This window comes from Saccopteryx leptura, chromosome 1 (assembly GCF_036850995.1).
Source record: "Saccopteryx leptura isolate mSacLep1 chromosome 1, mSacLep1_pri_phased_curated, whole genome shotgun sequence".
NCBI lineage: Eukaryota > Metazoa > Chordata > Mammalia > Chiroptera > Emballonuridae > Saccopteryx > Saccopteryx leptura.
The window spans coordinates 98,482,754-98,510,061 of NC_089503.1; the positions used below are offsets into that span (position 1 = coordinate 98,482,754).

Genomic DNA, 27,308 nt, shown 5'->3' on the forward strand with positions numbered 1-27,308 from the left:
GGAAGGAAGGAAGGAAGGAAGGAAGGGAGGAAGGAAGGAAGGAAGGAAGAAAGGAAGAAAGGAAGGAAGGAAGGAAGAAAAGAAGGAAGGAAGAAAGGAAGGAAGGAAGGAGGAGCAGGAGCCTTGAGGTTCGGGGCCGAGACCCTAGCCCCGAACCCAGGGCCGGACTAGTGTGCGTGCCCTGCCGCCGTTGCCCGGCGCCCACGACCATGCTCCGCGATCGGAAGGCAGGAACCTAGGCGCCCAGCGACCCCTAGATACTCTCTCAGAGCTGGGCTAGTATTGGGATCAAGGCGTCCAGGATCAAAAGATCATTTCCTGTCCGCCCCCCTCCGCACCTCCAACTGGCGAGCAGGAAGACCCCAACCCACCCACCGACCCTGACCTGGTCATGGCGTCCAGCTCCGGCCTGGCGTGAGGACCCCGACCCGTGAGAGGTGAGGGGTGGGCTGGGGCTGAGGGCGAAAGTCATGCCAAACCAGAAGAGGCGCGAGGAGGGAGATCCAATTTAAATGGGGAGGGGGAACACAGTCTGATTGTCTCTTGCCCTCTGGCACGCACCTCCTCGCTGTTTAAGGGGTGGGGACATTCCCAGGGTTAGTGGAGGTTACTCTTGGGCCCCCAATCAGGTAGGCAGCCCCAGAACACAGTGGGGAGGGCTTGGGAGCAGTCGGGGGACCCTGCCACCCTAGCGCAGAGAACAAGGCCGGCCTTGGGCCAGCTGGAGCAGCACCCTGCCCTGGGGGCTTCTGGGAGATGTAGTCCCCCTCCCAGGCTTACCAACCACTTGGGTCCCAGCACCCCAGCACCCCTACGCCTGATGGAAACCTCCAGAAGAAGGTGCATTGGGATTGGGGATTGCTGGGGTCACCCTCTGTCCCAATCACTGCCTAAGAGCAGCAGGGGCTGAGACTGGAGGAGTCTCCCCAGCCAAGGATTCTTAGTAGTGTGGGCTTGGCTGGGGGATGGGCTGGGGGATGGGGCGTGGGGCAGTCCCACAGTTCCTTCGAGGTGTCCCTGCACTGCTAAGGGGAAGTGGCTTCAGCCTTGGTCCAAAGGAATGTGGGGGAAGAGAAGAGAGGCTTAGGGCTTCTTGCTTGGCTGAGATGTGTTCCCAGGGCTGCTGGAATTTGGTTTCAAGAGAGACTGAGGTCTACTCTCCCCTTTTCTCTCTTGGGAGCTGAGAAGGAGAGTGTTCCTCAGAGTCTGGGAATCTGGAGGGTGTCTCCCTGAAATAGTAAAGCCAGGATCAGCTTCTGTCTGTCTGTCCAGCTTCCTTCCTTCCGGGTTTTTCTGACACCTCCTCCTCTCTCCTCTTTCTGTCTGTCTGCTGCTTGGGGTGTATGTGTGTCTGTGTCTGGTGGGGAGGCCTCTGCTGCAGGGAGGGAAAGTGTTGCTCTGGGAGAGGTAAGCTGGACATGTGATTGAGCTCTGGGAAAGGGCCTACGTGGGAAAGCTGTCTTCCCACTATCTGCTGTAACCCTACTGATGTCTCTAGGCAGCTTTCCAAATAAGACTTCCAAGGTGGGTGGGCTTCCACTTCCTTTCTTTCTGCTCCTCAGCCTTGCCAGAGAGCAGCCACTCCTTCTGGGCTAGGGCTGTCTTCTCTGGGTCAGGACCATGATTTCATGGCTCCAGGCTAAGAATATGTTCAGGCCTAGTCTTTCTCATGTCAGCTCTGAGGTGCCTGCTGATAGAAGCCTCAGGACTGGGTGAGAATGGCAAGGAAGGTGAGGGGTGAGGGTGGGGGGCTGATGCCAAGAAGGAAGATGCCAAGATAGGAGCCTGGGTGATCAGGCTCCTTGGTCTTGATGAAGAACCAGTCCTGAAGGCCAGTCTCTGACTTCTTCCCTCTAGAGCAGGGGTCTCAAACTCGCGGCCCGCGGGCCGCATGGGACCCGCTGAACAATTTTGTGCGTCTCGCAGACTAAAGCGGGCCGCGAGTTTGAGACCCTTGCTCTAGAGGTTCTCTGCTTACCTGTGTTGCTCCTAATTGGTGTGGGGGTTAATGTTGGAGAGGGTGCTTGTGAAGGCTATAATACCTATAATCTTGAATTCAGAGTAACTCTTGTGCTTAGGGTAGCAAGAGATGGGTTCTGGAGGTCCATGGGGAGGCTCAAAATGATGCTTTAATTACTGGGGTTGAGGGTCAAAGTGGGAAGAGATTACAGAGTCCTAGAGAAGGATAGGTGGTCCACAGAAATATGGGACTAGCACAACAGTGGTAATGTGGGACCACCTAGTATGAACTTGCTTATTGAATCTTTGTTAGGCAGCCATGACTTTGGGTAGTTCTTACCTCCCAAGTTCTGAGTACCTGGGTTAAGCAGGAGCCCTGGTCTGGGGACTCAATTTCCATGAACAGGCAGGGGTAGCATTCTGGCCAGAGTCCTAGTGGGTGGCAGTGTCAACTCAGCAGGGATGGAATGCCTGGCACCTGCTTTAGATTAAAGGGGATGCCTGCAGAGAGGGGCTGCCTGCCTGGGGAGGGGGGGAGTGACCTGGAGGGAGCTCTGTGGAGCCCAGCAGTGGGGTACAGGAAAGGACCAGGGTTGTAAGCAGCAGCAGCTCTAGCAGGGGTGGAGGGAGCCAGCAGTCACCCGGTTTTGCAGCCCCTCTTCCAGGGAATCTAAGATAGGAGCTGGGGTAGGCACCCTCATATTGCCTCTGGCATCACAGGCTGACTCATTCTGTCCCAGTGCCTGGGGACAGTTGGGAGGTGGGGTAGCTGTGGGGAGCCAGGATGTCTGAGTGTCCAGTCTTCCCAGGATCAGAAGAGGCCTGAAAGAAGATGGGGGCACTTTGGGGTTCTTGTCTTCATGCCATGCCTACTCTTCCTGGGGCTTCCTCGTTGCTAATAGTGTGGTGCTCCAAGAGCCTGGGCACCCAAGGGTGATGGGAAAATAGCATCTCTTCTTTGTGCCAGGAGTGTTGGGCACTGCCCATGTGCTGACCTAGGAGGAGGAGGCAGAGGGGGATGGCAGCGTGGGAAAGTGGGCAGCCGTGGGAGCCAAGTGGGTACAGGCTGGGTGCCTTGGGCGGGGAGCCTCTGCCAGGCCTGCTCTCCTGGGGTGGGGCTGTTCCAGGGACTGGCTCAACCTGTTGAGTGCCTGGCTGTGCTAGGTTGGCATTTGTGCCCCTGCCTGCTAGCCCTGCCAGCTGCCCACCCTTAGTTATACTATGGGGCTGCTGGGAAAGGAGGCTCTGCTGGTCAAGGGGCCAGCATGGGGCTGGTAGAGACTCAACGGGAGAGAGCTGAGCTTTCCCAGGTCCTGTCCTGTAACCACCAGAACTGGGGCTGGAGCCAGTTGGAGGTCCAAGTAACCAAGTAACTAGGAGCTGAGGGGCCAAGGCAAGGCCATAGGTCTAGAGCTCTTGAGCTGCTGCGTATCACTTGGATGGGTGGCCCTGAAGACAACAGCCTGGAGTTACCCTGGAATTTCCTCTGCTGGGTGCCAGGACTAGGCCTCCAGATCCCTACCCCAGGACTGGACTGAACTCCCTTCCCTGGGAGAGAACTGCCCACTTTCTTTGGAGGTTGGGGGAAGGGTTGCAATGGCATTCTGCTACCTTGGAGGAGAAGGGTGACTTCCTGGATGTAGGAGTATGTTGCACAGCCTGGGTCTCCCTCCCCAAAACCCTCCCCCCCAACTGGAGAGAATAGAAGCCCTGGGTTCTCAGGTAGCTGTCCCCAACCCTGCCCTGAGTGTGAAAGATCCCTGACCCCTGCAGGCCCTTGCTGTTTCCTACCCCTACCCCCTCTAACACCTTAGCTTTAAGGCCCACCTTGCGGCTCTGCTAGGTGGTGGGTAAGGGGTGCCATGGTGCCAGTCTGTAGGGAAGAAGGTAGTCACCATGGCCTATGAGGGGGAGTGGGGGCACAGGCAGGCTTCCCTTTCCCCCTGGTCCTGATCCCCGTCCCTAGGGGAGGGGAAGCCTTCCCAGCCTTCTTTTCCCACAGAGGTCTCCTCATTGCCTCTTTTCCACCCCAGGCTATCCCTGCTTGGCCTGGGGCACCTGCTTTTCCTAACTTTGGTGCCTTTTCTAGTACTCTTTCCTCCGGAGCTGGGTCTGTCCAACTCCTCCTCCAATGGGCTGGTTGGTGGCTCTGTGCAGGCCTATCTTCCCCCTCCCCCCCACCTCCCCCCAGCCTCAACTGGGAATGGCCCTGAATCCAGCCTTTCGAAACCAGGATTGTTTTGAAATCCCTAAGTACTTCTCCACCCCCTCTGACTCCCTCCTCCCCACTAGCCCAGAACTTGGTTCTTTAACCTGACTTCACACTGTGCCTTGCGTGTGTCGTCTGTGTGTGTGTGTGTGTGTGTGTGTGTGTGTGTGTGTGTGTGTGAGAGAGAGAGAGAGAGAGAGAGAGAGAGAGTTTGTGTGCTGGCACGTTTGTGTGCTGGCACATGGCCATGTGTGTACGTACTACTGTCTGTGTGTGTGTGTGTCCCAGTGTGGGTGTATCTTCTTTCTGTCGTCAGCAGTTCTGTGTACTGGCCCATGTCTTTTGTTCCTGAGCTCTCCTGGGTCTTCCTTCTCTGAGTCTGAAAGCCTCTGTGGTCTTAGGGAGCCATTCTTGGAGAGTGTAGGATTATTTTTAGGAGGTATCTTGGATGTATGACTTTGGGAGGTGTGTTTGTGCGTTTCTCAGTTGCATATGTCTGGGAGTATCTCTGAGGAGTGTCTCTTATTTTTTAATTTATTGATTTTTGAGAGAGAAGAGAGAAAGAGAGAGGTAGGAACATAGATCTGTTGCTGTATGTGCCCTGACTGGGGATCGAACTGGCAACCCTTATGCTTTGGGACATTATAACCAACCAAGCTATACAGCCAGGGCTGAGGAATATCTTTTTGAAGAGTGTTACGTGCATGTGTGCCCACATGCGTGCACTCTGCTTTAGTTCCCTCTTCTCTCCTCCTCCCTGGGAACATGTCTGGGGTGTGTAGTCACATGTCTCTTCGAAGCTGCCTGGGACATGGAGTCCTCTGTCCTTTGATAGGGAGCTTTCCTGGAGTGGGGCCAAGCCTTCTGGCAGTTCTGTGGTCCTTGGAGAGAAAGTGGTATAGTAGGGAGACTTTGAGATAAGGTGTCCTCAGGACTGGGCTCTCTGCTCTGCCCCTTATGGATATCCAGCACCTTGAGGGACCCCAGCATTACCAGTCCACCCTCTTCTTGTCCTGAGGAGACAGTGGTGGATGTTACAGAGAGACCCAGTGCTCTGAAGGAAAGGGTTAGGGAAAGGAAGTTAACCCTTTACCCCTGGGTTCACTTCTTTGAGGACAAGAAACAACCAGCTGCATCAAACTTGGGAGCTTGGTTGCTAATTTAAGGTTCCAAAATTTGATTTCTCTAGCTAGAGGCAGAGAGCAAAATAAGAGTAGACACTCATATTTCTAGCCTCCACAGACAACTGAGGGCCCTGAAAACTTAAGAGGGTGATGTGCCACCCCAGAAATGTGAAGTGCTGGGGTGGCGCCAGCTGCCACTGTAGTAGGTCCTGGGAAGTCCTCGGTGTTTACATCTCCTTGCTGCCTTCTGCAGTTAGACAGTGCTCTCTGGGAGGGGAGCTGCCAGGTGTTTTCCCCCCAAAACTAAGGGTAGTGATGATAGCAGAGTTATGTCTGCATGGGATGCAGGCACTGAAATCCCTGATACTCTCTGTGACTCAGTTTGCCATCCTGGGATCTCGGTCTATAATTGAATGCTTTCCTTTAGAAGCATTTGTGGAAAATTAGTGAGGAAGAAGGGGTTGTGTAGATAGCAACAGGAGGTGGGGGGAGGGCAAGCTGTCTAGCTGTCTATTTCATGTCCTTACACTGCTGCCCCCTCTCATGGCCTCTGGGCCCAGGATGAAGTGGGAGGAAGGGAGGGCTAGAGGCACAGGTTGGTACAGTGCTCAGTGACCCAGCATGGGGAGGGCCTTGGCAAGGAATTTTCAGTTTATTTCTCAATCTCGGTCTCTGAGACACGCACACACACGTCACTGCAGACACCTTCAGGAGATGAGCCCAGGAAAACCACCCAGGGGTAGGGCAGGGCGGTACCAGATGGAGCCATGTGGAACCAGCCTTGTTCTGGCAGATACCCTGCACTTGCCTTAGAACTAGAAGTTGAGCCCAGTGAAGGTCTCTTCTCCAACTCCCCCATCCTGTGCCTGGGAGCAACACAGTCTAGAGAGGGTTAAGTCTGGTTGGCAGGGACACCCCCTCCCTCCTGCCAGCAAGAGAGAGAGGGAGGGGTGGCTAGCAGCTTGCTCTAGTTGGCCTCTCTCCCAGAATTCTTTGGAAAAGAACTCCCCTTTGACCCCCAGTACAAACAGCCCAGCCACCAGCCTCCCTCCTGCCCGCCTTTGGGAGCTTCACCCAGCCCCCTCCCACTGAAGTAGTGTGCTTGACTCTCCCCCTAGGCCCTCCCAGCCAGGCCTGGTCCCCCGGACTTTGCATCTTCAGGGGATAAGGTGTGTAGCCAAGGAGACCACACACCAACATAGGACCCACACCATTCTTTTCTCTGACATAAGATAACCCTGGGGGCGGGCTGGCACCGGAAGTCCGGGGTTCTCATGTCTCCCCATCCCCCCTGCCCTGGGTCCTTAGGCCAGGTTGTGGGAGTTGTCTGTCTGCCCCATCTCTCTTCCTGTGGCTGAACTCTGAGAGAGCTCTAAGGCACCTTCCTGAGCCTCCTCTTTCCTGCTTCTAGGATAGGGAGGAGGAGCAGTGTAGGGGGAGCTCTTCTGGCCTGGCTCCCAGCCAATCCACAGAAGTCCTGGAGGGGGCGGGATTGTCTCAGTAGCTCAGAGACTTCCTGGAGCTGCAGACCATGTGTATGTGTATACATGTTTATGTGGCTGTGTATGGCGATAGGACTAGGGTGATGAGAGGAGCAGGGGCAGAGATGGCTGGTCTGGGGCTTCTCACTGAACCCTTTCTCTACAGTGAGCCCCAATCTTAGACCACAGACATACATTATCCCTGAGGTGACAGATCCTCCTCTGCTGTGTACTCCTCTCCCCCTTCAGCCTCCTTGCCGCTGTCAGTCTGCCATGGTTCTGGCTTGGCATTTTGTCTGGGGTGCCCTCCTCCTTGCTTTCTGCCCCCCACCTCTTTCATTCTCCTCCCCCAGAGGAGTGAAGCTAACAGCCTTGCAACCTGGAACCCAGTAGGGAGTGGGGGGTAGGCTGGCGCAGGAAGGTTAAAGCAGCCACTCCAGGGAGAGAGTCTCAGCCCCCTGTTCACTGGGTCCTTCCCTGTCCAGGTGGGATGTGGAAGGACAGCCTGATCACCCTGGAGGGCAAGGTCCAGTTTCCTGGCCGTCCCAAGTCTTTCTCCTCCTTGTGCTGGCTTTGGCCTCAGCTGGCTGAGTCAAAGCCAGGGTGGCCACCAGCCACCATAATGTGGTTTCTGCCTTGGCCCCTAGAGACACATGCTCTCTCCCTACTGCCACCCCCCTCCCTCCCTCCCTCCCTCCCTCCTCCCCTCCTCCCCTCCTCCCCTCCTCCCCTCCTCCCCTCCTTCCTTACTTAGCAACAACTCCCTGAATTCATAACAAACAGGCCTGTAGGCTCCTGGTCTGCCTAGGGAAAACTGGAGAAAGCTGTGGATCAGGAAGAGGCACTTCTAGACTATCCTCAGGAGGGAGGGGCTTCTAATCCCCCCCCTTTCCTGCTGGAGGACACTACCCCCCCCCCCCACCGCCGGGACTAGGAGGAAGTGGTCCCATTTCCAACTTAGGCAATGAGAAAAGGGGGAGCGCTGACAGGTGTGGCTGAGCAGGTTTGGGTGCAGGGCTTGGACTCCACCCCACTTGACCTTTGACCCTCACCTGCAGAGTGGGAGGGGAGCAATCTCCTTTCTTGCCTTTGGGCCTCTCTCAGCAGGGGTTCTGTGCTGTTGTCATGGTAACTTGCCTTGCTCCCTCATCTGACTTTTAGGGACTAGGATCAGTGAGGACTTGAACGGATTGAAGGTGGGTGGGCTGGTGTAGGCAGCCCAAGAACTTTGCTTTTAGAACACCAGCCAGGCTGGGCACCTGTGTTGAGGGGGTGTGGAGTGGTGTTGTCTCTTTGATCTCTTCCCTGGGCAGGAACTGTGGCCTCTAGCTAGGACCTGGTACACAGCAGGCATGGAGGGAGTGGCATGAGTGAGTGAGATACCCGCTCTTTCATCATAGCACAGAGGGCTGATACCAGGGTGAATTTGTGCTGTGAAATGGTTAAGAGCCGATTGCTGAAGTGTGTCCATTCAAATTCTGACTCTTCTAGCTCTGGACTGTGCATCTTTAAGCAAGTTACTTACCTTTTCCATGCCTTATCTATAAAGTGGGGATAATAAAAGTACTTTTGCATAGAGTTGTTCTGAGGATTAAATTAGATAATGTAGCCTGACCAGGCGGTGGCGCAGTGGATAGAGCGTCAGACTGGGATTTGGAAGGATCCAGGTTCGAGACCCCAAGGTCGCCAGCTTGAACACGGGCTCATCTGGTTTGAGCAAAAAGCTCACCAGCTTGGACCCAAGGTCGCTGGCTCCAGCAAGGGGTTACTCGGTCTGCTGAAAGCCCGCGGTCAAGGCACATATGAGAAAGCAATCAATGAACAACTAAGAAGTCGCAACGCGCAACGAAAAACTAATGATTGATGATTGATGCTTCTCATCTCTCTCCGTTCCTGTCTGTCTGTCCCTGTCTATCTCTGCCTCTGTAAAAAAAAAAAAAATAATAAGTAAATAAATAAACCTTAAAAAAATTAGATAATGTATGTGAGGCATTCAGGACAGCTTGATGTTTCAGAGAAAATGCTCAATAGGTGTTAGAGATTGTCATCATTATTATTATTAGTCATAACTTCACTCCTGTTGACCCAGAGGCTTTAGCAGGGGAAGAATGGAGGCAGGTGGGGGAATGTAGGGGGTCAGGAAAAGACAACCTTGCTAGCACTTTAGATTCCTAGCACCTTAGTTGTTCATTGATTGCTTTCTCATATGTGCCTTCACTGGAGGGCTCCAGCTGAGCCAATGACCCCTTGCTCAAGCCAGTGACCTTTGGGCTCAAGCCAGTGACCATGGGGTCATGTCTATAATCTCACGCTCAAGCCAGAGACCCCACACTCAAGCTGGTGAGCCTGTGCTTAAGCCAGATGAGCCCACACTCAAGCCAGTGACCTCGGGGTTTTTTGTTTTTTAAATTTATTTATTTATTATTATTATTTTTTCTTTACAGAGACAGAGAGAGTCAGAGAGAGGGATAGATAGGGACAGATAGACAGGAACGGAGAAAGATGAGAAGCATCAACCATCAGTTTTTCATTGTGACACCTTAGTTGTTTATTGATTGCTTTCTCATATGTGCCTTGATTGCGGGCCTTTAGCAGACTGAGTAACCCCTTGCTTGAGCCAGTGACCTTGGGTCCAAGCTGGTGAGCTTTTGCTCAAACCAGATCAGCCCATGCTCAAGCTGGCGACCTCGGAGTCTCGAACTTGGGTCCTCTGCATCCCGGTCTGATGCTGTATCCATTGCACCACCGCCTGGTCAGGCGACCTCGGGGTTTTGAACCTGGGTCCTCAATGTCCCAGGCTAACACTTTATCCACTGTGCCATTGCCTGGTCAGGCCAAATAGCCATGGGCCTGGTGACGGACCTGGGGCACTTAGGACATGTCTTTTTCCCTATCTCCCACTATTTCTCAGGGCTGAGCCCTCTCTCCCCAGGCTTTTGGCTCAAAGCAGCTTCAGTACCCCTCCGACCATCCCATCCTTTGCTGCTTTGTTCTTTCGCCAGAATGAACAAGACATTCAGTCCTAAAATGACTTAAATGGCTGATTCTTCTCCTTCCTGGCTAAGGGGTCTGGGACGTTTTTGGGGAAGGAGAAGATGGCAGCATGGAGCTGTGATACGGATGGTACCTCTTAGGCCTGCCTCGGGGCCCTGGGTTCTCTGCATTCCCTGTAACCCACCTGGGCACTTTCCCTGAATATTGTGGGGCAGTACTTAGGCCTACCACACATGTAGAAGCCCAGATGGGCATGCTTGACACTTGCTGCACACAGACTGAGAGAGAGGAGGCATCCTGAAGCCCAGAGGAGGGGTGCGGGTTATGTAAGCATCTATGGTGTCCAGAGGACACCCTCAGAATCCTGTCCTAGGATTATAGTAAGAGTGGGCAGTCTGGAAAAGTCTGCTTTACCCTGTGTGCCCTGGGGCAGGGGAGAATACTGAGTGATGCTAGGTGAGCAGGACTCCTAAAGACCCTGGGATGGGAGTGGGATGGTGGAGGGACAGGGGCTGGGGAACTGTTGGGTAGGGAGCACAGGGGTGGGCAGCCGACAAAGAGGGGAGCTCTGCAGAAAAGTGGTTTAGATATTCTGGAAAATTAGTGTCCAAATTCCTGGAGAAAGTTGGTCAAAATGTGGCAGAAGTGCCTGGGATATACAGGTTCCTGGGTTTGAGGCCTGGGCTTGGCTAGCAGGTAACTTCTCTGGCTTGGTACCAAGAGGAGTGGGCTGGAACCCCTGGCTCTACTCACTGCCTCCTCTGGGACCAGACGGGGACATCTCCCTTCCATGGGCCCGGGAGTGAGGGCTCAGAGTTGTTCTGGGCCCTGCCTCACTGCGGGGCTAACCATGCCGCCTGTGCCCCAGCCCTGGAGCCTCCTCGTTGGGCAGGCTGGGGCTATTTTTGGGATCAAGCTGGGGCTCTGGGGCTGGTTTCAGATGTTCCAATGTGAACAGGATAAAATGGGAACAGATGGCTGGAGGGTTCCATTCAGTGGGTCCTGCTGGGATCAGGTTATTTTTAGGGTCTTGTTAACCCTTTTGGAGCTTGTCGAGTCACCTTGAGAGGGACAGCCCTCTCTAGTTGAAAAGAGAGTAGGTCTTCTCCTTGGACCCCTAATTTCTAGAACTGCTTTTCTTTTCTTCTCAGGCCCTCCATTATGTAAAGAGGTCCATGGCAAGAAAGTAGGCTCCAGCTTCCTCCTAGCCCAAACCCTGCAGAGAGACTGCCAAAGGGTCAGGCAGGGCGAGGGGTGCCTGGCGTGGTAGATGCAGGTCTCTGTTGAAGGGAACCCCCCGTTGCTTGCCTCTTGGAGTTTTGAGACAGAGACTTGAAGCTAAGGAAGTGAAGAACTGTTCTCTGGGGTCACACTCTGGGTCTGAGAGTTTGTCAGTAAACCCAGGGATGCTCAGGGGAGTGCTACCCGAGGGAACAGGCCTCTTCCAGGAGTGTAGAGGACAAGCCAAGTCTTTGTACTCAGTACCATGAACATGATGCCTGTGAGCCCTTGGATATTTCAGGGGACAGATGTCTGGACAATGCTCACCTTTACCAAATGCCCATGTATTTGGGTGCCGTTCAGGAAGTAGAGAAGGGGATATCATGGCCAAAGGTGGCTTGTTGAGGTCAGAATATGTCATAGGCATTCTGTTAAATACTTTTATTTACTAATAGTATTTCATTCAGTGAATTTATCCTTATTTTGCCGGAGAAGAAATTGGGGCTCAAAGGGCCAAAGGGGTGGAGGAGGTCCTGTAGCTCAAAAGGGGTGGGATGTGACCGGCGCCCTGTCAGCTGACTGTAAACCTAGTTCTCATTCTGCTGCATCGCTCACACTGCCTGTCAGTGACCCAAGCCCTGGACACCTGGCACTGGACCACCTCAGGGAGCAGGTTTACAGAATGAGTGTGGGAAAGGAGGCCTGGGGGCAGGGGACCCAGCCTGTCCCTGCTGTCACAATCCCCTAAGCCTTTCTTGCCTGAGAGTGCCAGGACTGACACCAGCAACCCCATTTGGCCTTCCTGTCTTCCCTTCAGGAAGATCACAGGCATACATCCTGCCTTGTCAGCCCCCACCCCCACCCTGTCCTGTCCTGCATGCCTCTGCTTCCTGGAGGTTCATGGCAGTCTGGATGGCAACTTGGGCAGAGCTTGAGGGCCCTCCAGGTGCTGCTGGTGCCAAGAGTTTGGGCCAGGCAGACAGGATGAGGGGGCTACAATGCTCTGCCACTGTTAGTACCTGCGGGAGAGAGTGGAGCAGCGGAGGAGGAGGAGTGAGGAGCGGCAGGCAGCCCTGGGTGAGGTCCTGCCTGTGGTATAGGCTGCCTCTGCCAGCAGTCTGCCGACACTCCACTCCTCCCACAATGGCCCCATTGTTCCCAGCTGCCAGGCAGTTTGGAGGAGGTGCCTAGGCCACCTCTAACCCCCACCCCCCAAACAGGGGCCAGATTAACCCCTTGGAGGCTAGAGGCTAGGTGAGAGCCCACAGGTTGCTTCCATGCCCATTCCTCAGAATACAGGCTTGGGAATTCACTTTTACCCTCCTTTACCCAGCAACAGGGCTCCACCAGAGATTGGGGTCTCCCCCAGGGTAGGGAGTAGAGCACTTAGACCCTCTCCCACCCCCAACATAGTACAAGTGCCAGGGGGCAGGAAGTGCCAATGGGGTGGCAGGCGGAGACCAGATATATTTGGGCTGGAGGGGCTAATTCCAGCCACCACCGCCTGCCCTACTGGCTCCTGAGCTCCTTTCCTTCCTGTGAAACCAGAGCTGGGTTGGGCCTAGCTCAGGATTTCGGTGGATTTAAAGAGGCAGCACCATCCCTGCCAGCTTGGCTTCCTCTCCCCCTCCCCAGGTAGGGTCTGAGGAAGAGAGAGGACTGGAGTGTTTCTTGCTCCTCCCTTGCCCCGGGATAACCCCTGGCCCTTGCCCCTGTTGGGGTACCAGGCTTTCCGCACTCCTCTCTCTCCCAGAGCTTTGGGCGGGTGGGGTGGGCGGGGGTGGGCTGTGGTTTCCTGTGCGGGCTGTTTGTGCCTGGCCCAGAGTGCCCGCTGCCTGCCTGGGCTTCCTGCCCTGTCTTGGTTCATTGTGGCCCCCCTCCTCCACCCCTCCCTGTTGGGGGAGGGAGCAGTCAGGGATTGGGCAGCAGACTTTGGGGGCACCTCACTGCCAGGGCATGACTGCTTCCTGAAGCCTGGCCACACTGGGACTGGCTCAAGGAGCCAAGTGAGGTGACCTCAGGCTTGTCTAGGCAATGACACTTGTCCCTGCAGCCTCCAAAAGGTACAATGGGCACCAGAATGGGCAGAATACCCTGTAGAAACACCTTGTTCAAAGACTCCAGACTAGAAAGGTCTGGGGCCAGGAGTTTCCAAATCCCTGCAGGGCTGGGATTGCTTGACATTATTACCCTGGGGCTGCAGATGGGGTCGGACTGGAAACTCCCAGGCAAAAATGGTTGACTTAGTTTCATTTAGTAGGATGTGGGGGAAGTGGGGAGACCTGCTAGCTGGGGACCTGGACAAGGGGAAGCCCTTCACCCCCCACTGCTCCAGCTTAGAAGTTCCTACATAGAGGGTCCCAGAGCAATACCTTGTTTCTTGAGCAGATTTCCTGCTGGGCTCTGAGTCCTTGACCTCCCCACCCAGCTGAGTCACCACCTCAGGAAGAGGAAGTGACCTGGGTGGTAGAGAAGAGCTTCTAGGGACCAAGGAGTCCTGTTACCCCTGAAAAAGGGGTATAAGGAACTTGTTGTCTTGGGGCTACATGTCCCTGAGCCAGAGGCCAAGGATCCACCTCTGTGGCTTCCAGCAGGGCCCTGGCCTTTCAGCCATCAGAGGGGGCCTAGCAATCCATTTCTTCTCTAGAAGTATCTGTTCACTGAATTTGCGAGCAAGGACCCTCCAAGCAGTTTTCTCACTGCCTCTTTTGGGTGGTTTTTAGCTAGGCAATGAGACTAGTGGGCTGGCTAGAGAACCAAGCAGAGGCTCCCAAGGTGGAGCAGCTGGAAGTAAGCAGGTTGCCACAGGTATGTGAATGCCCCCGTACCTGTGGCAGTTCTGTGTCGAGCAAGGAACTGGAGGCCCTGGAAATGTATGGAAACTTTCCTGGTCTCCCACCTGCAGCCAGGGTCAGGCCTTGCTTCCCATCCTCTACCCCCCAAATTACACAGGGAGGGCAAAATATCTCAAGCTCTTTTGTCTCAGCTGCCTCTGGGCTTTCACTTAGGAGACTGGCACTGGCTCCCTGTTTGTATGCACATGTCTCCACTCCCCACCCTGTCCCCTAAGAGGGGGCCTCAGCAATGTGTTCCTGAGCCCCATCCCTTTCCTTTCACCCATCTCATGGGCTCCTGGCCTAGTGGTGGGAAGCTCCCTTCACTCATTGTTTATTTAGGTACTGCACCCACCAGGCAGCCCTCCTGCCTTCATCTCTGAGGCATTCCAGGTCTCTTCTGGGACTGTGTGTAAGGAGGAGGGGTCTCTGAAAGCTAGGCAGACTCCTGAGGGGTAAAGGTGATCGTGGTGGGGGAGGTGTGAGATGGGAAAGTCCTGACTCATTTGTGCTTGACTCAGCTTGCCCTGCGGCTGGGTGGGAGCAAGGGGGTGGGAAGAGAGGGTGGAGCCTTGGCCTACTTCGGACACCGGAGAAAATGAATTTTCTAACAGCCCCTTCCCAAATTATGACAGTTCCCAACATTTAAAGCTGTAAACATAGGAGGTAGTGGTAGCTTTTGTCCTGTTTCTGCCCCCCAAAGGGGGATGGGCCCAGTAGCTGGCATGGGGGAAGCCCACCTATCTGGTTTAGGCTCAGATGAACAGTCACGACTCAGAGTGGGGACACTATAGTGTTGGGAAGCACCACGGGAACGGGGCCTTAGTGTTGCCACTTATTTGTCATTTCCTTTTCCTAGACCCCAGTTTCTTCATGGTGAAATGGGGATGGTAAAGCCATCTACCTCCCTATAGGTGGTAAGTAGTGAGGATCAGCAAGGTGGTGAAGGTGAGAGCCTAAGACCCATGTCAGCCACAGGCCTGCTCCTTAGCCCGTTGCTGCCTCCTTCCTTCCCTGCCTCTGCTTTAACCTGAGCTGCTACAGGCGATAGGCGGGCAGCAGGCTGCTTCCTGGCGGGTTCTGGACTTTGAAACTTTCCCCTGAGGAACCAACCTTCCCAGAGACAGACATGGCGCCCTTACAGCCAGTGTACACTGGGGTTGTTAGGGTCTCACAGGGTCACAGGTGGGGCCCTCTCTCGCTGAGCTCTAAGCTCAACCTACAGCAGCAGAGCAGGGAACAGTGGTTACTGCGCACAGGTGTCCAGCCAGGCCTGTCACCTGTACAGAGCTCCAGGCCCAAGACTCCTTTCCTTTCCTTTCCTCTCCTCCTCTAACCTCCCCTCCCTTCTCTTTCCCTCTCCTCCCCACTGCTTGCCAGGATCGCCTGAGGGGGGGCAGGGCAGGGGGCGATAGGGTGAGACTTCAGTTTGTGTAAGTCTGTTTGTTGGTCATGTATCTATGGCCCTGTGTGTGTGTTTCTCTGTGACTACCAGGCTCAACTTTCTATGGCTCTCCTGTGGCAGGCCTCAGTCTTTTCATCTATTCAATGTGTAGGCGCTAGCGCTGCTCTCCGCCCGCGGGCAGCCCGGGTGTCCGAGGGCCCCTGGCTGTTTCCGTGGCTCCTCCTGGGCCACCGCCTCCTGCGTCCTACAGCACACCTCTGCGAGGGGCTGGCGTGGGCGCGCCTCTGGCTTCCTGGGCTCCGTGCGTGTCTTTGTCTCCCGGTCCACGTGTGAGCTGTTGAGTGTGTGTGAGTCAGAGTTCGGGTGCTGGTGGTGCTCCGAGCCCCTGCCGCGGCGCCCTGCCCTTGGCCAGGGCCTTGTATGTATCCATGCGCTCGGCTCCTGCGGTCCAGAGGGTGCTGCAGTCCTGCCCGCCTCCTGCTCCATCGCCTGTTTGCTCGCTGGCTCTCTCGCTCGCTCTTCCTCTCTGCTCCGGCTCTGCCGAGGGGGTGGGGTGGGGTGCAGGGGCGGTGGGGGGGGGGGAGGGGAGGCTCCTGCATTCTTGCGGTTGGGGAGGAATCTGAGCCAGCGTTACTGGTCTCCAGAAGAGCTCAGCTGCAGCCCCGGGGCCCCGCCAGGCCTCCTGCTGCCCGCCTGGGCCTGCTGGAATGGGCACGGGCTAGGCCCTGAGCAGGGGGCGGAGCAGCGCCCCCATTCCTGGCTCACCCAACCAGAGGCACCCGGGGCAGGGTGCTGCGCTGGGAACTGGCCGTGAGGGGTTCCCCACCCAGGGTGAGGGGCGTGCCTGGGAGAGTTCCCCAGGGTGCCAGAAAAGACCTCGGGACCACCACGAGTGGGCACTGTTGCAACCTATCTTTTTAGTGCATTCTGTCTCAGCGGCCCTGGGGCCTTGCTAGAGACTGGTTGCTAGAGACTGCAAGCTCCCTGCGGGTCAAGAGTGGGAGGGTTGGATAGGACTGACCTCTAGGATTGAGACCTCACCTAGTAGTTGTTCCTTTCCATCCCCAGCCTACCCTATCAAGTTCCCTAGTCTCAGGGCTGTTGGGTCCTCCCTTCTCCCTTCCCCTTCTTACACCCCCTCCCCAAGTCACAAGTTTTCTCTTTGGGGCTTGTTGCTGCAGTCCGTGCTCCAGTACCGAGTTACCTGGTGGGCCCTGGGCACGCACAGGGGCCGTAGCCCCACTGTGTGTGGGAGCCATGAGGATCCTGGCTAACAAGACAAGGTGTGTGGGTGTCATGGAGGGTGGGATGTGTGTGTGGAGTGTGGGGAAGGGAAGGGGCCAGTCGTGATGGGGCTGAGCTGTACTGGCTTAGAGAGTGTCTCCCTGGGCACCTAGCTTCCAGGACATCCGTGTGCTCAAGGAGCTCAGAATGGGAAGGCCTGCCCTGAGGCAGGAGCCCACAGCCTTAGTGCCTGGGCCCAGGGGCCAGAGGGGAGTGACAACCAGCTATGCCTCTGTTGAGTCCCTTCCAACCTTTTCCTCTTAAAAACAGTTTTAGTAGAATCCCCACCCCCCACCCCACTGTTGGGTCCAGTGGCACCCTCTGGCCTCAGTCTAGCTGGGAGGGAGGGGCAGTGCCCAGTAGAGGCCTGCAGACAGGGCCAGGCGGCAGCAGCAGGACAGCAGAGCTGAAATAAATCTGAGCTGGTGTGGAATGAGGGGGGATAAATATCCTCTCCCAGTGATGTGATCTTTCCAGCGGCTATTAATAGGTCTCCGGGGAGGGGGAGGTGGTGGGGGGAGCCAGCTGGATCTTAAAGGGCCCACAGCTTAGGCTGCAGAAATCCTTGGCTGTTAGCTGCACTCCAGCCTGCTCCACATACCACTCCCCTTCCCCTTTCTTCCTGCTCCTGCCCGGCCACCATCCCTCTTCAGGCTTTCCCCCTCCTGCTCTGGGGAGCTGTCTGGACCAGTGGGTACCACTCTGCGGTGCTTTTCCCCACTTCCCTAGGGCAATGGGATTGGGTACCACTCCCGTGTGATTTTCACGACTTGGCCAGAGGAATGGGACTAGGGCATTAGCAGTGACCCTCAGGTCCTGTGCTCCTTTCCTGCTAGTGTTAGGACACATGGAAGTTGAAGTTTGGGACTTGGAAGGAATCTGAAGACAGGGAAAAAGAAAAAAGAAAAAAAAATATAGAGAGCGAGCGAGAGCGCTTAAGTGTTGGTCAGATGCTAGTGTGTGTGTGTGAGTGTCTCTGTGTGTGTATGGCTGGTGGTGCCCCAGAGGCTTGCAGCCTGGTGCAGGCTGTGGGTGTGGGTGGATTCCGCCAAGGAAAGGCTCTGGTTTTCATTTGAAGTGTGGGACAGAGGGTGGAGGGGGTTGTCCCATCTTCACTCTCCAGGGTGAATGGCATTAGCCCTTGTCTGCAAAGCAATGGAAGGAGGTAGGGAATAGGCTGGTAGTCTTAAAATGCCATTCAGCTCTCACCTCCCCCTACCATTAAGTAAGGCAGGTGGGGACAATTAAAATCCAGGCATACCAAAGCTCCTATCAAGATTAACTTTTCATGTCTCTCTCACCTTCTCCCAGGTTACCCCACCCCAGGAGGAGAGAAGCTCCAGGGAGCCCGCCACTGTCCCCTCGCGGCCACTGCCCCCCTGCCCCATCCAAGCCAATGCACCCAGAAAATAAGTTGACCAATCATGGCAAGACAGGGAATGGTGGGGCCCAATCTCAGCACCAGAATGTGAACCAAGGACCCACCTGCAACTTGGGCTCGAAGGGTGTGGGGGCGGGAAACCATGGGGCCAAGGCCAATCAGATCTCACCTAGCAACTCAAGTTTGAAGAACGCCCAGGCAGGGGTACCACCTTTTAGCTCACTCAAAGGCAAAGTGAAGAGAGAACGAAGTGTGTCTGTGGACTCCGGAGAGCAGCGAGAGGCTGGGACTCCATCCCTGGATTCAGAGGCCAAAGGTACCCCATTTCCTGACCCCCGAGAGTCCAGTGTGATACACAAGTCCAAGGCCCAAACTTGCTGGGAGACTGTTTTTCTGTCCCCCTTGCCTAATCCTTATACCCTGCTTCTCTCCAGTATTTTTGCAGGGGCATCTTTCTTTTACCCCCGTTATACCCACCAACCTGGTTGTTTCCTCAGGATTGCTTTGGCTAGGGTAGATATTTGTCATCCTTAGGTGCCACTCATGGTGGGGCCACACAGAGCGATGGGGTTTCTGGTCAGTCTTCTTCCTCTCCTGCTTTCCCACCAGAAACCCTGTAGGGGAGGAGGGAGGTGCTCTGGGGTGAGGAGCAGACCTACACATCCCAGGAACCTCCTGGTATCTGGGCCGGTGGGAGCTGCTGAGCAGCCACTGGCTTGGAAGAGGAGCAGCGGCTTCCTCCCTCCCCCCCAGCCCTAATTAGAACCAGTTGTGCTTGGTGCTGGGTGGGGGAGGGGAGACAGGCAGTGGGGCTGTAGAGAGAAATCAAAAACAAATGGTGGTGTGGTGGGGGCCAAGGGCTGGCTAAGTGCCCACCGTAGCCTGGGCATTGCCCTGGGATATCTGGGAGAATGGGCCTGGGTGTGGAAGGACAGGGCCTTTGGGCACTTACTCTGACCCCTACCTGTCTCTGTTCTACCTGGGCAGAGGTGGCACCCCGGAGCAAGCGGCGCTGTGTGCTGGAGCGTAAGCAGCCATACAGTGGAGACGAATGGTGCTCAGGACCAGACAGCGAGGAGGATGACAAGCCCGTTGGGGCCACCCACAGTGAGTACCCATCATGCCAGGGTGCTGTGGCCCATAGTGCCCCTGAGAACGGCTGCCCTAAGGGAGCCTTCCACTGTTCACCTAGGGCTTTAGAGGGCTGGGCCAAGGGCAAGGAGCCAGATTCCTTCTAATTCCACCTCTCAGACTCTGTTGCTCCTTGCAGTGTGACCGCTCTGCCCCTGCCTTCCAGGTGTTCAATGGCCCCTTCTTCCTAAGGACCAAAGATGGGGTGGGGTGAACCTCAGGTGGCTTCTCCTGGCAATGCCCCTTATACCTCCTTCCATGAATTCCTGGTCTATGCTGCCATCTACTGGTCCGTGGAGGGAGGGCAGCAAGAGTCAGGCATCTCTTGGAGTGGACAGTTAGTTGGCTCTGTTGTACACAGCCTTGCTAAGCCTGGGTGTGAGCTGACACTGACTGTGTGGCACAATCTTCTAACCTCTAACTGACTCCTGGCAAGTGCCCAGAGTACATCATCAGGACAAAGTGTGGGCATGGGTGGATGCCCACTCCTCTCATTGTTTTATTGATCAGCATGTATTTGGGCCTGGCACAAGTGATGGGGGAAGAACCAGACACACAACCCTGCCCTTGGGATGCCCTTACAAATTTATCTGTTTTTCTTTGGTGGAGGGTGGGTGGTGAAACAGGTTAATATATAAGAAACTAGCCAGAAAATGTTCAATTGCAGACTTGTTGAAGGCAGGGACTTAGAAAGAAGGAAGGAAAAAAAACTATTCTGGCTACCTTACTACTTTGTGGCATTCAGTCCTTATACCAGCCCTGTGAGGTAGGTGTTACTATGATGCCTATTGCAGAGGAGGAGATAGACAGCAGATGTTTGTGGAAGGAGTAGGCCATGTCTGTGCAGGTGGTACATGAATCAAATACTGCATGAAGCCTTTGCTGCCAGCTGGGATGTTAAAGGTCACCTGGTCCCAGGTCTCCCCAAAAGGACTGACTGGCAGTTCATGAACCCCTGGCTGAACCCTTCACTGACAGATGGGGGTGATCACTGCCTACAAGGACAGGCACTGCCCCCCACCATTCACTTTAATGACATTAGACTGTACCTTTGTAGAAACATTGGAAGACATAGGGAAATACAAAAAAGATATTACTGACACCCCATACTCAATGCCAAGGCAACTGCTATTACTACAATGTGTCTGAAAAGTCATGGTGCACTTTTGACCGGTCACAGGAAAGCAACAAAAGACGATAGAAATGTGAAATTGGCACCAAATAAAAGGAAAACTCTCCCAGTTTCATACCTATTCAGTGCAGTTCGATGTGGGCTCACGCACAGATTTTTTTAGGGCTCCTTAGGTAGCTATCCCGTATAGCCTCTACAGACTCGTCACTGACTGATGGCCTACCAGAACGGGGTTTCTCCACCAAACTGCGGGTTTCCTTCAACTGCTCATCCCACCGAGTAATGTTACTCCCATGTGGTGGTGCTTCATTATAAACGTGCCGACATTCACGTTGCACTTTGGTCACGGATTCGAATTTAGCGAGCCACAGAACACACTGAACTTTCCTCTGTACCGTCCACCTCTCGACTGGCATGGCCGTGGGCTGCTCCGCTGTATATACGGTGTTACGGCATCATCTGCGCATGCGCACATGCTGCCACATCATCCTACAGAAACTGGGAGGATTTTCCTTTTATTTGGTGCAGATTTCACATTTCTATCGTCTTTTGTTGCTTTCCTGTGACCGGTCAAAAGTGCACCATGACTTTATGGACACACTGTATTTCACTTGTACTGTTATTAGATTCTCAAAGAGTTCTTAATGGTGGGGCAGTATAATACAGAGGTTAATAGCAGACTCTTTCATCAGACAACCTTAGTTTATATCCCAGATTTTCATTAATTATTTGTATAAATTGGGGAAAGGGCCTCAGTTTCTTCATTTATAAAAATAATATTTACCTCATAGGGTTGGTATGAGGAAGAAGTGAGTTGATTCATGTACTAGACTTAGACTGGTATTAACTCTCATCATTGTACTAGAAAGTTCCTATTGCAGTAAAGCCTGCCTTCCTCCCCATCACTTGTACCCAGGAGTCCTAGTTCTGTGTGCTGAGGATGCACCTTCTCCCCGGCCCCTTCTGCTGGGTGGCCCTTCATAAATTGCAGCTGGCTCTTAAGTTACTTTCGCCCTAAACTCTTGGTTCTATGTAAAGTTGGAGAGACAGGGTCAAGAGCAAGATCTCTATGAGTTAGGACTGTCAGAGAAAATTTATCTGAAGAGAGGAACTTAATACTGGGCCTGTGGGAAGATCGATGCTGCCCTGACTCAGGGAGGCAAGTTCAGGCAATTTGCCTTATATGATCTGGGAGTGCTGTCACTTCCCATCTGTGGACCATGCACTTGAACTTCTTTTTCTTGGCATGGGGACGGGTCCACCCACTCACCTAGATCCATTAATGACCAACTGTAGGTATTTTTCTAGGCTGGGAGTTTGAGTCAAGTTTGTGACGGTGGAACAAAGCTTTTTGGTAACGAGGGTGGCCAGTCTACCCTGGGAGTGAGCCCACTATGTCAGCCTTTTCTAGCCCTCTCTGTTTTCCCAATGATTTTTTTAGTTTGTGACTTCTGAACTTGTTACATTAGATTTCTTTGACCAGCTCCCTAGGCAGGGCAGGAGTTAGTGTTTCCATTTTATAGATAAAAGAATTGAGGCTCAGAGGGACAAGTCACACGGTCAGCCAGTAGTGGGGCTAGTATGGAAACTCATTCGTTGTTGGGAGTCATCAATTTGTACAGCCTCTTTGCTTTCTCCCCTCCCTGGGTCAGAGTGAACATATACACAGGCAGGCTGCAGTGTGAGGGGGCAGAGCAGGTCTAAGGGCAGGCTTTGCACACTGTGGGGAATTACATTTCTAATTATCCATCAGAATGCAAAGCCTGTGGGAGCCTGTTCATAAGGGTCACACTTTCCCTCTCCTTCTGCTCTACCCGGTCCCCATAATTTCCATCCTGGCCAAAGACTGGTCTAGGGCAAGTCAGTGTGAAAACCAGGCTAGTGAAAACCCCAGAAGAGCTGAAAAGCAGTGAACCTCTGTCCCTGGGCACCTCTGGGATGGAGTGATTGGGGCACCAGCTGGTTCTTTCTAAACCTGGGCTGCTGACCCTCTTTCCTTTAACCTCCTACAGATTGTAATGTAGCAGACCCAGCCATGGCGGCCCCACAGCTGGGTCCTGGCCAAGCCACCCAGCTTCCCCTCAGCGAGAGCAATGCACCAGGCCCCCCTCATGGGCCCCCTCCAGGCCTTCGGTCCGATGCCCCCGGTAGCGGGGGTGTCCCTGGAAAGCCTCCCTCACAGTTTGTGTATGTCTTCACCACCCACCTGGCTAACACGTAAGTGCTTCAGGGCAGGCTAAGCTTGCTCTCTTTACCCAGCAGCACCCCCAATCCTGGGGTTCTGAGTGAGCACCTTCAGGGGGTCAGGTTTGGGTTGGGCTGGGTGAAGGTGAGGGCTCCCTCCTGCCTTCCTCTCTTATTTGTGCCTGACTCCTGTACAGGGCTGCAGAGGCGGTGCTGCAGGGCAGGGCTGACTCTATTCTTGCCTACCACCAGCAGAATGTACCCCGGGCCAAGCTGGACCAGGTGAGTGTGGGGCCTGGTTCGGGTATGGTGCCTCTATTAACAGCCAGATTGGCTGGGGCATCCCCTTTCCTGTCTCATACTCTGCCTTTGTCCTCTGGCAGGCCCCCAAAGTGCTGTCCACCCCGGAACCTCTACCCCTGAGCACACCATCAGCAGGCACACCACAGTCCCAGGCACCTCCACTGCCGCCACCACCGCCACCACCAGCCCCTGGCAGTGCTCCCCCTGCTCTGTCTTCTGAGGGACCTCCTGAGGACACCAGCCAGGACCTGACGCCCAACTCAGTAGGAGCTGCCAGCACGGGCGGTGGGACTGGGGGTACTCACCCTAATACCCCTATAGCTGCTACAAACAACAACCCGCTGCCTCCTGGAGGAGACCCCAGCAGTGCCCCTGGCCCTGCCCTACTAGGAGAGGCTGCCCCCACAGGAAATGGGCAGCGGAGCCTGGTGGGCTCAGAGGGCTTGTCCAAGGAGCAGCTGGAGCACCGGGAGCGTTCCCTCCAGACTCTTCGAGACATTGAGCGGCTGTTGCTCCGCAGTGGGGAGACTGAGCCTTTCCTCAAGGGGCCCCCGGGAGGAGCAGGTGAGGGGGGACCACCAGCACAAGTCCCTCCTGCCCCCCAGCAGGCACCCACGGCCCCTCCCAGTGGGCTGAAGAAGTATGAGGAGCCCTTGCAGTCCATGATTTCACAGACACAGAGCCTAGGGGGTCCCCCGCTGGAGCACGAAGTGCCTGGGCACCCCCCGGGCGGGGATATGGGGCAGCAGATGAACATGATGATGCAGAGGCTGGGCCAGGACAGCCTGACACCGGAGCAGGTGGCCTGGCGCAAGCTGCAGGAAGAGTACTATGAAGAGAAACGGCGGAAGGAGGAACAGATTGGACTGCATGGTGGCCGCCCTTTGCAAGACATGATGGGCATGGGGGCCATGCTGGTGAGGGGGCCGCCGCCTCCCTACCACAGCAAGCCTGGGGACCAGTGGCCAGCTGGGATGGGTGCACAGCTGCGGGCGCCCATGGATGTTCAAGATCCCATGCAGCTCCGAGGTGGACCTCCCTTCCCTGGCCCCCGTTTCTCAGGCAACCAGATGCAACGGGTGCCTGGGTTTGGGGGCATGCAGGGCCTGCCCATGGAGGTGCCTATGAATGCCATGCAGCGGCCTGTGAGGCCGGGTATGGGCTGGACTGAAGACTTACCCCCCATGGGGGGGGCCAGCAGTTTTTCCCAGAACCCTGTGCCCTACCCAGGTGGGCAGAGTGAAACAGAACGATTCATGACCCCTCGGGTTCGCGAGGAGCTGCTGCGGCACCAGCTGCTGGAGAAGCGGTCCCTGGGCATGCAGCGCCCCCTGAGCATGGCCAGCGGTGGTGGCATGGGGCAGGGTGTGGAGATGGAGCGGATGATGCAGGCGCACCGGCAGATGGAACCAGCCATGTTCCCTGGGCAGATGGCTGGTGGTGAGGGTCTGGCAGGCACTCCCATGGGCATGGAGTTTGGTGGAGGCCGGGGCCTTCTGAGCCCCCCCATGGGACAGTCTGGGCTGAGGGAGGTGGACCCACCCTTGGGGCCAGGCAACCTCAACATGAACATGAATGTGAACATGAACATGAACATGAACCTGAATGTGCAGATGACCCCGCAACAGCAGATGTTGATGTCGCAGAAGATGCGGGGCCCTGGGGACATTATGGGGCCTCAGGGCCTCAGTCCCGAGGACATGGCGCGAGTGCGGGCTCAGAACAGCGGTGGTATGGTGGGCGGCCCACAGAAGATGCTGATGTCCTCGCAATTTCCCAACCAGGGCCAGCAGGGTTTCTCTGGGGGCCAGGGACCCTACCAAGCCCTGCCACAGGACATGGGCAATACCCAAGATATGTTTAGCCCTGACCAGAACTCAATGCCCATGGGCAATGTGGGGACCACCCGGCTTAGCCACATGCCTCTGCCCCCTGCCGCCAACCCTCCCCCAGTGTCTGTGCACTCAGCCTCCAGCCGGGGTCTGGGCAGACGGCCCTCAGACCTCACCATCAGTGTTAGTCAGATGGGTTCGCCAGGCATGGGGCACCTGAAGTCGCCCACACTTAGCCAGGTGCACTCGCCCCTGGTCACTTCACCCACTGCCAACCTGAAGTCACCCCAGACTCCCTCACAGATGGTGCCCTTGCCTTCCGCCAATCCGCCGGGACCTCTCAAGTCACCCCAGGTCCTCAGCTCCTCTCTCAGTGTCCGTTCGCCCACTGGCTCTCCCAGCAGGCTCAAGTCTCCCTCTATGGCGGTGCCTTCTCCAGGCTGGGTTGCCTCACCCAAGACAGCCATGCCCAGCCCTGGGGTCCCCCAGAACAAGCAGCCGCCTCTCAACATGAACTCTTCCACAACCCTGGGCAACATGGAACAGGGTGAGTCAGCTGTGCTGGGTGAGTGGGCCCTGGACTCGGACCCTGGGACTCTTCCAGACGGTGTGTTCGTGCGGGACGGGAATGAGTTACGGTGTCTGTACAGATGTAGGTACTCTGCCTGAGGGGCAGATGTTAGCAATTGGGTGTGGGCATTCACAGGAGCAGATGTTCATCTCCCAGGCATTTTGAGGGAGTCAGATTTGGTATCTCCCCATTGCCCAGGGCCCTAAAGCTGTAGGAACTGCTTGGAGAAGGGTGGATTGTAGCGGCTATAGTAGGGGTAGGGGGTTTATGCAGTGGGACATCTGAATAGATGTGTGCTTGTAGGCATCAGGTGGAGATTTGGGAACTGACCTCTTCCAAACCCTCAGTGTGAACAGCCAGACTCATTTCCCCTCCCCAGTCACCCCCTGCTCTTTCTGTCTCCCTGCTTCTGTAGGTGCCCTACCGCCTAGCGGTCCCCGGAGCAGCTCCTCGGCGCCTCCCGCCAACCCTCCCAGCGGCCTCATGAACCCCAGCCTACCATTCACTTCCTCCCCAGATCCCACACCTTCCCAGAACCCTCTGTCTTTGATGATGTCCCAGATGTCCAAGTATGCCATGCCCAGCTCCACCCCGCTCTACCACAATGCCATCAAGACCATCGCCACCTCAGACGACGAGCTGCTGCCCGACCGACCCCTGCTACCCCCGCCACCACCACCACAGGGCTCCGGGCCAGGTGGGAGGACAGGAAGGGGGCCACAGGGAAAGGAGCTGATGTGGGCACTGACGGTGGGGAGAGTGGGCACGGCCAGCAGTCACCCCTGTGGTCATGCTGGCTTTTATGTACTTCCAGAGGGCCCTGGGAATGGGGGTGCGATGTCCCAGGACACAGTTGCCACTTGCATAGTCCTTTAGTGAAACCAAGCCCAGGGCACTCGAGTATCCAGTGATGTGTCCATGGCATATTGGGCCAGAACCTGGGTTTCTGGACCTCTAAACTAAATACCTCAAGTCCCTTTCCTTGCAGCCAGGGTAGGCCAATGGTGAAAGTCTTCTTTCCTGGCATTAGCTGGGTGAACACACTTTCTCATCCCCTTTTCTCTTTCCCCACAGGGATCAGCAATAACCAGTCCAACCAGATGCACCTGAACTCAGCTGCTGCCCAAAGCCCCATGGGCATGAACCTGCCAGGCCAGCAGCCCCTGTCCCATGAGCCCCCACCAACCATGTTGTCCTCCCCAACCCCTCTGGGTTCCAACATTCCACTGCACCCCAATGCTCAGGGGACCGGGGGACCCCCTCAAAACTCAATGATGATGGCTTCAGGGGGCCCAGACTCCCTGAATGCCCCCTGTGGCCCTGTGCCCAGCTCCTCCCAGATGATGCCCTTCCCCCCTCGGCTGCAGCAGCCCCATGGTGCCATGGCCCCCAGTGGCGGTGGGGGTGGGGGGCCTGGCCTACAGCAGCACTACCCTTCAGGCATGCCCCTGCCCCCAGAGGACCTGCCCAGCCAGCCACCTGGCCCCATACCTCCCCAGCAGCACCTGATGGGCAAAGGAATGACTGGACGTATGGGTGACGCGTACCCACCAGGCATGCTCCCTGGGGTGGCATCAGTGCTGAACGACCCCGAGCTGAGTGAGGTGATCCGGCCCACCCCAACGGGGATCCCTGAGTTCGACTTGTCGAGGATCATCCCCTCTGAGAAGCCAAGCAGCACCCTCCAGTACTTTCCCAAGAGTGAGAACCAGCCCCCCAAGGCCCAGCCCCCCAGTCTGCATCTCATGAACCTGCAGAACATGATGGCGGAGCAAACCCCTTCACGGCCCCCCAATCTTCCAGGCCAGCAGGGCATCCAGCGGGGGCTCAACATGTCTATGTGCCACCCCGGACAGATGTCCTTGCTGGGCAGGACAGGTGTGCCCCCACAGCAAGGCATGGTGCCTCATGGCCTGCACCAGGGGGTCATGTCCCCTCCACAAGGCCTCATGACCCAGCAGAATTTCATGCTGATGAAGCAGCGGGGTGTGGGGGGTGAGGTCTACAGCCAGCCCCCCCACATGCTCTCCCCACAGGGCTCCCTCATGGGCCCCCCACCCCAGCAGAACCTCATGGTGTCCCACCCCTTGCGGCAGCGCAGTATGTCTCTGGACAGCCAGATGGGCTACCTCCCTGCACCAGGCAGCATGGCCAACCTGCCCTTCTAGCACTCCCTGTTCAGGGCTGGGGCTGGGGCAATATTGCAAATATGATAACCTGAAAAAAGCGTCTTCCCCTCCAGTGTTGGGATGACCTGGGGTCA

General features: G+C 55.7%; 1 protein-coding gene across 5 annotated transcripts; it reads left to right on the top strand.

Moving 5' to 3' along the window:
• Positions 1-27,305, top strand: BCL9L (BCL9 like). Of its 5 annotated transcripts, XM_066372073.1 has the most exons (11): positions 2-437; positions 14,682-14,739; positions 16,409-16,510; positions 17,823-18,208; positions 18,880-18,999; positions 22,168-22,372; positions 22,537-22,621; positions 22,723-22,905; positions 23,248-25,021; positions 25,461-25,742; positions 26,120-27,305. In XM_066372073.1, exons 3-11 carry the CDS (start codon positions 16,485-16,487, stop codon positions 27,211-27,213), a joined length of 4,155 nt encoding a protein of 1,384 aa, XP_066228170.1. In that variant the 5' UTR covers positions 2-437; positions 14,682-14,739; positions 16,409-16,484; the 3' UTR covers positions 27,214-27,305. The 5 variants fall into 5 exon arrangements, with proteins under 5 accessions (XP_066228151.1, XP_066228144.1, XP_066228156.1 ...); XM_066372054.1 differs by having other exon boundaries at positions 1-437; positions 14,682-14,770; positions 22,723-25,021; XM_066372047.1 differs by having other exon boundaries at positions 1-437; positions 22,723-25,021.
• Positions 27,306-27,308: the final 3 nt, after the last annotated feature.

Bases quoted from the DNA above. Each gene is read 5' to 3' on its own strand.
- BCL9L (XM_066372054.1), top strand. From the start codon at position 16,485: ATGAGGATCCTGGCTAACAAGACAAG. The intron at 19,000-22,167 runs GTGAGTACCCAT...AACCTCCTACAG, and splicing joins GCCCGTTGGGGCCACCCACA to ATTGTAATGTAGCAGACCCA. The intron at 25,743-26,119 runs GTGGGAGGACAG...CTTTCCCCACAG, and splicing joins ACCACAGGGCTCCGGGCCAG to GGATCAGCAATAACCAGTCC.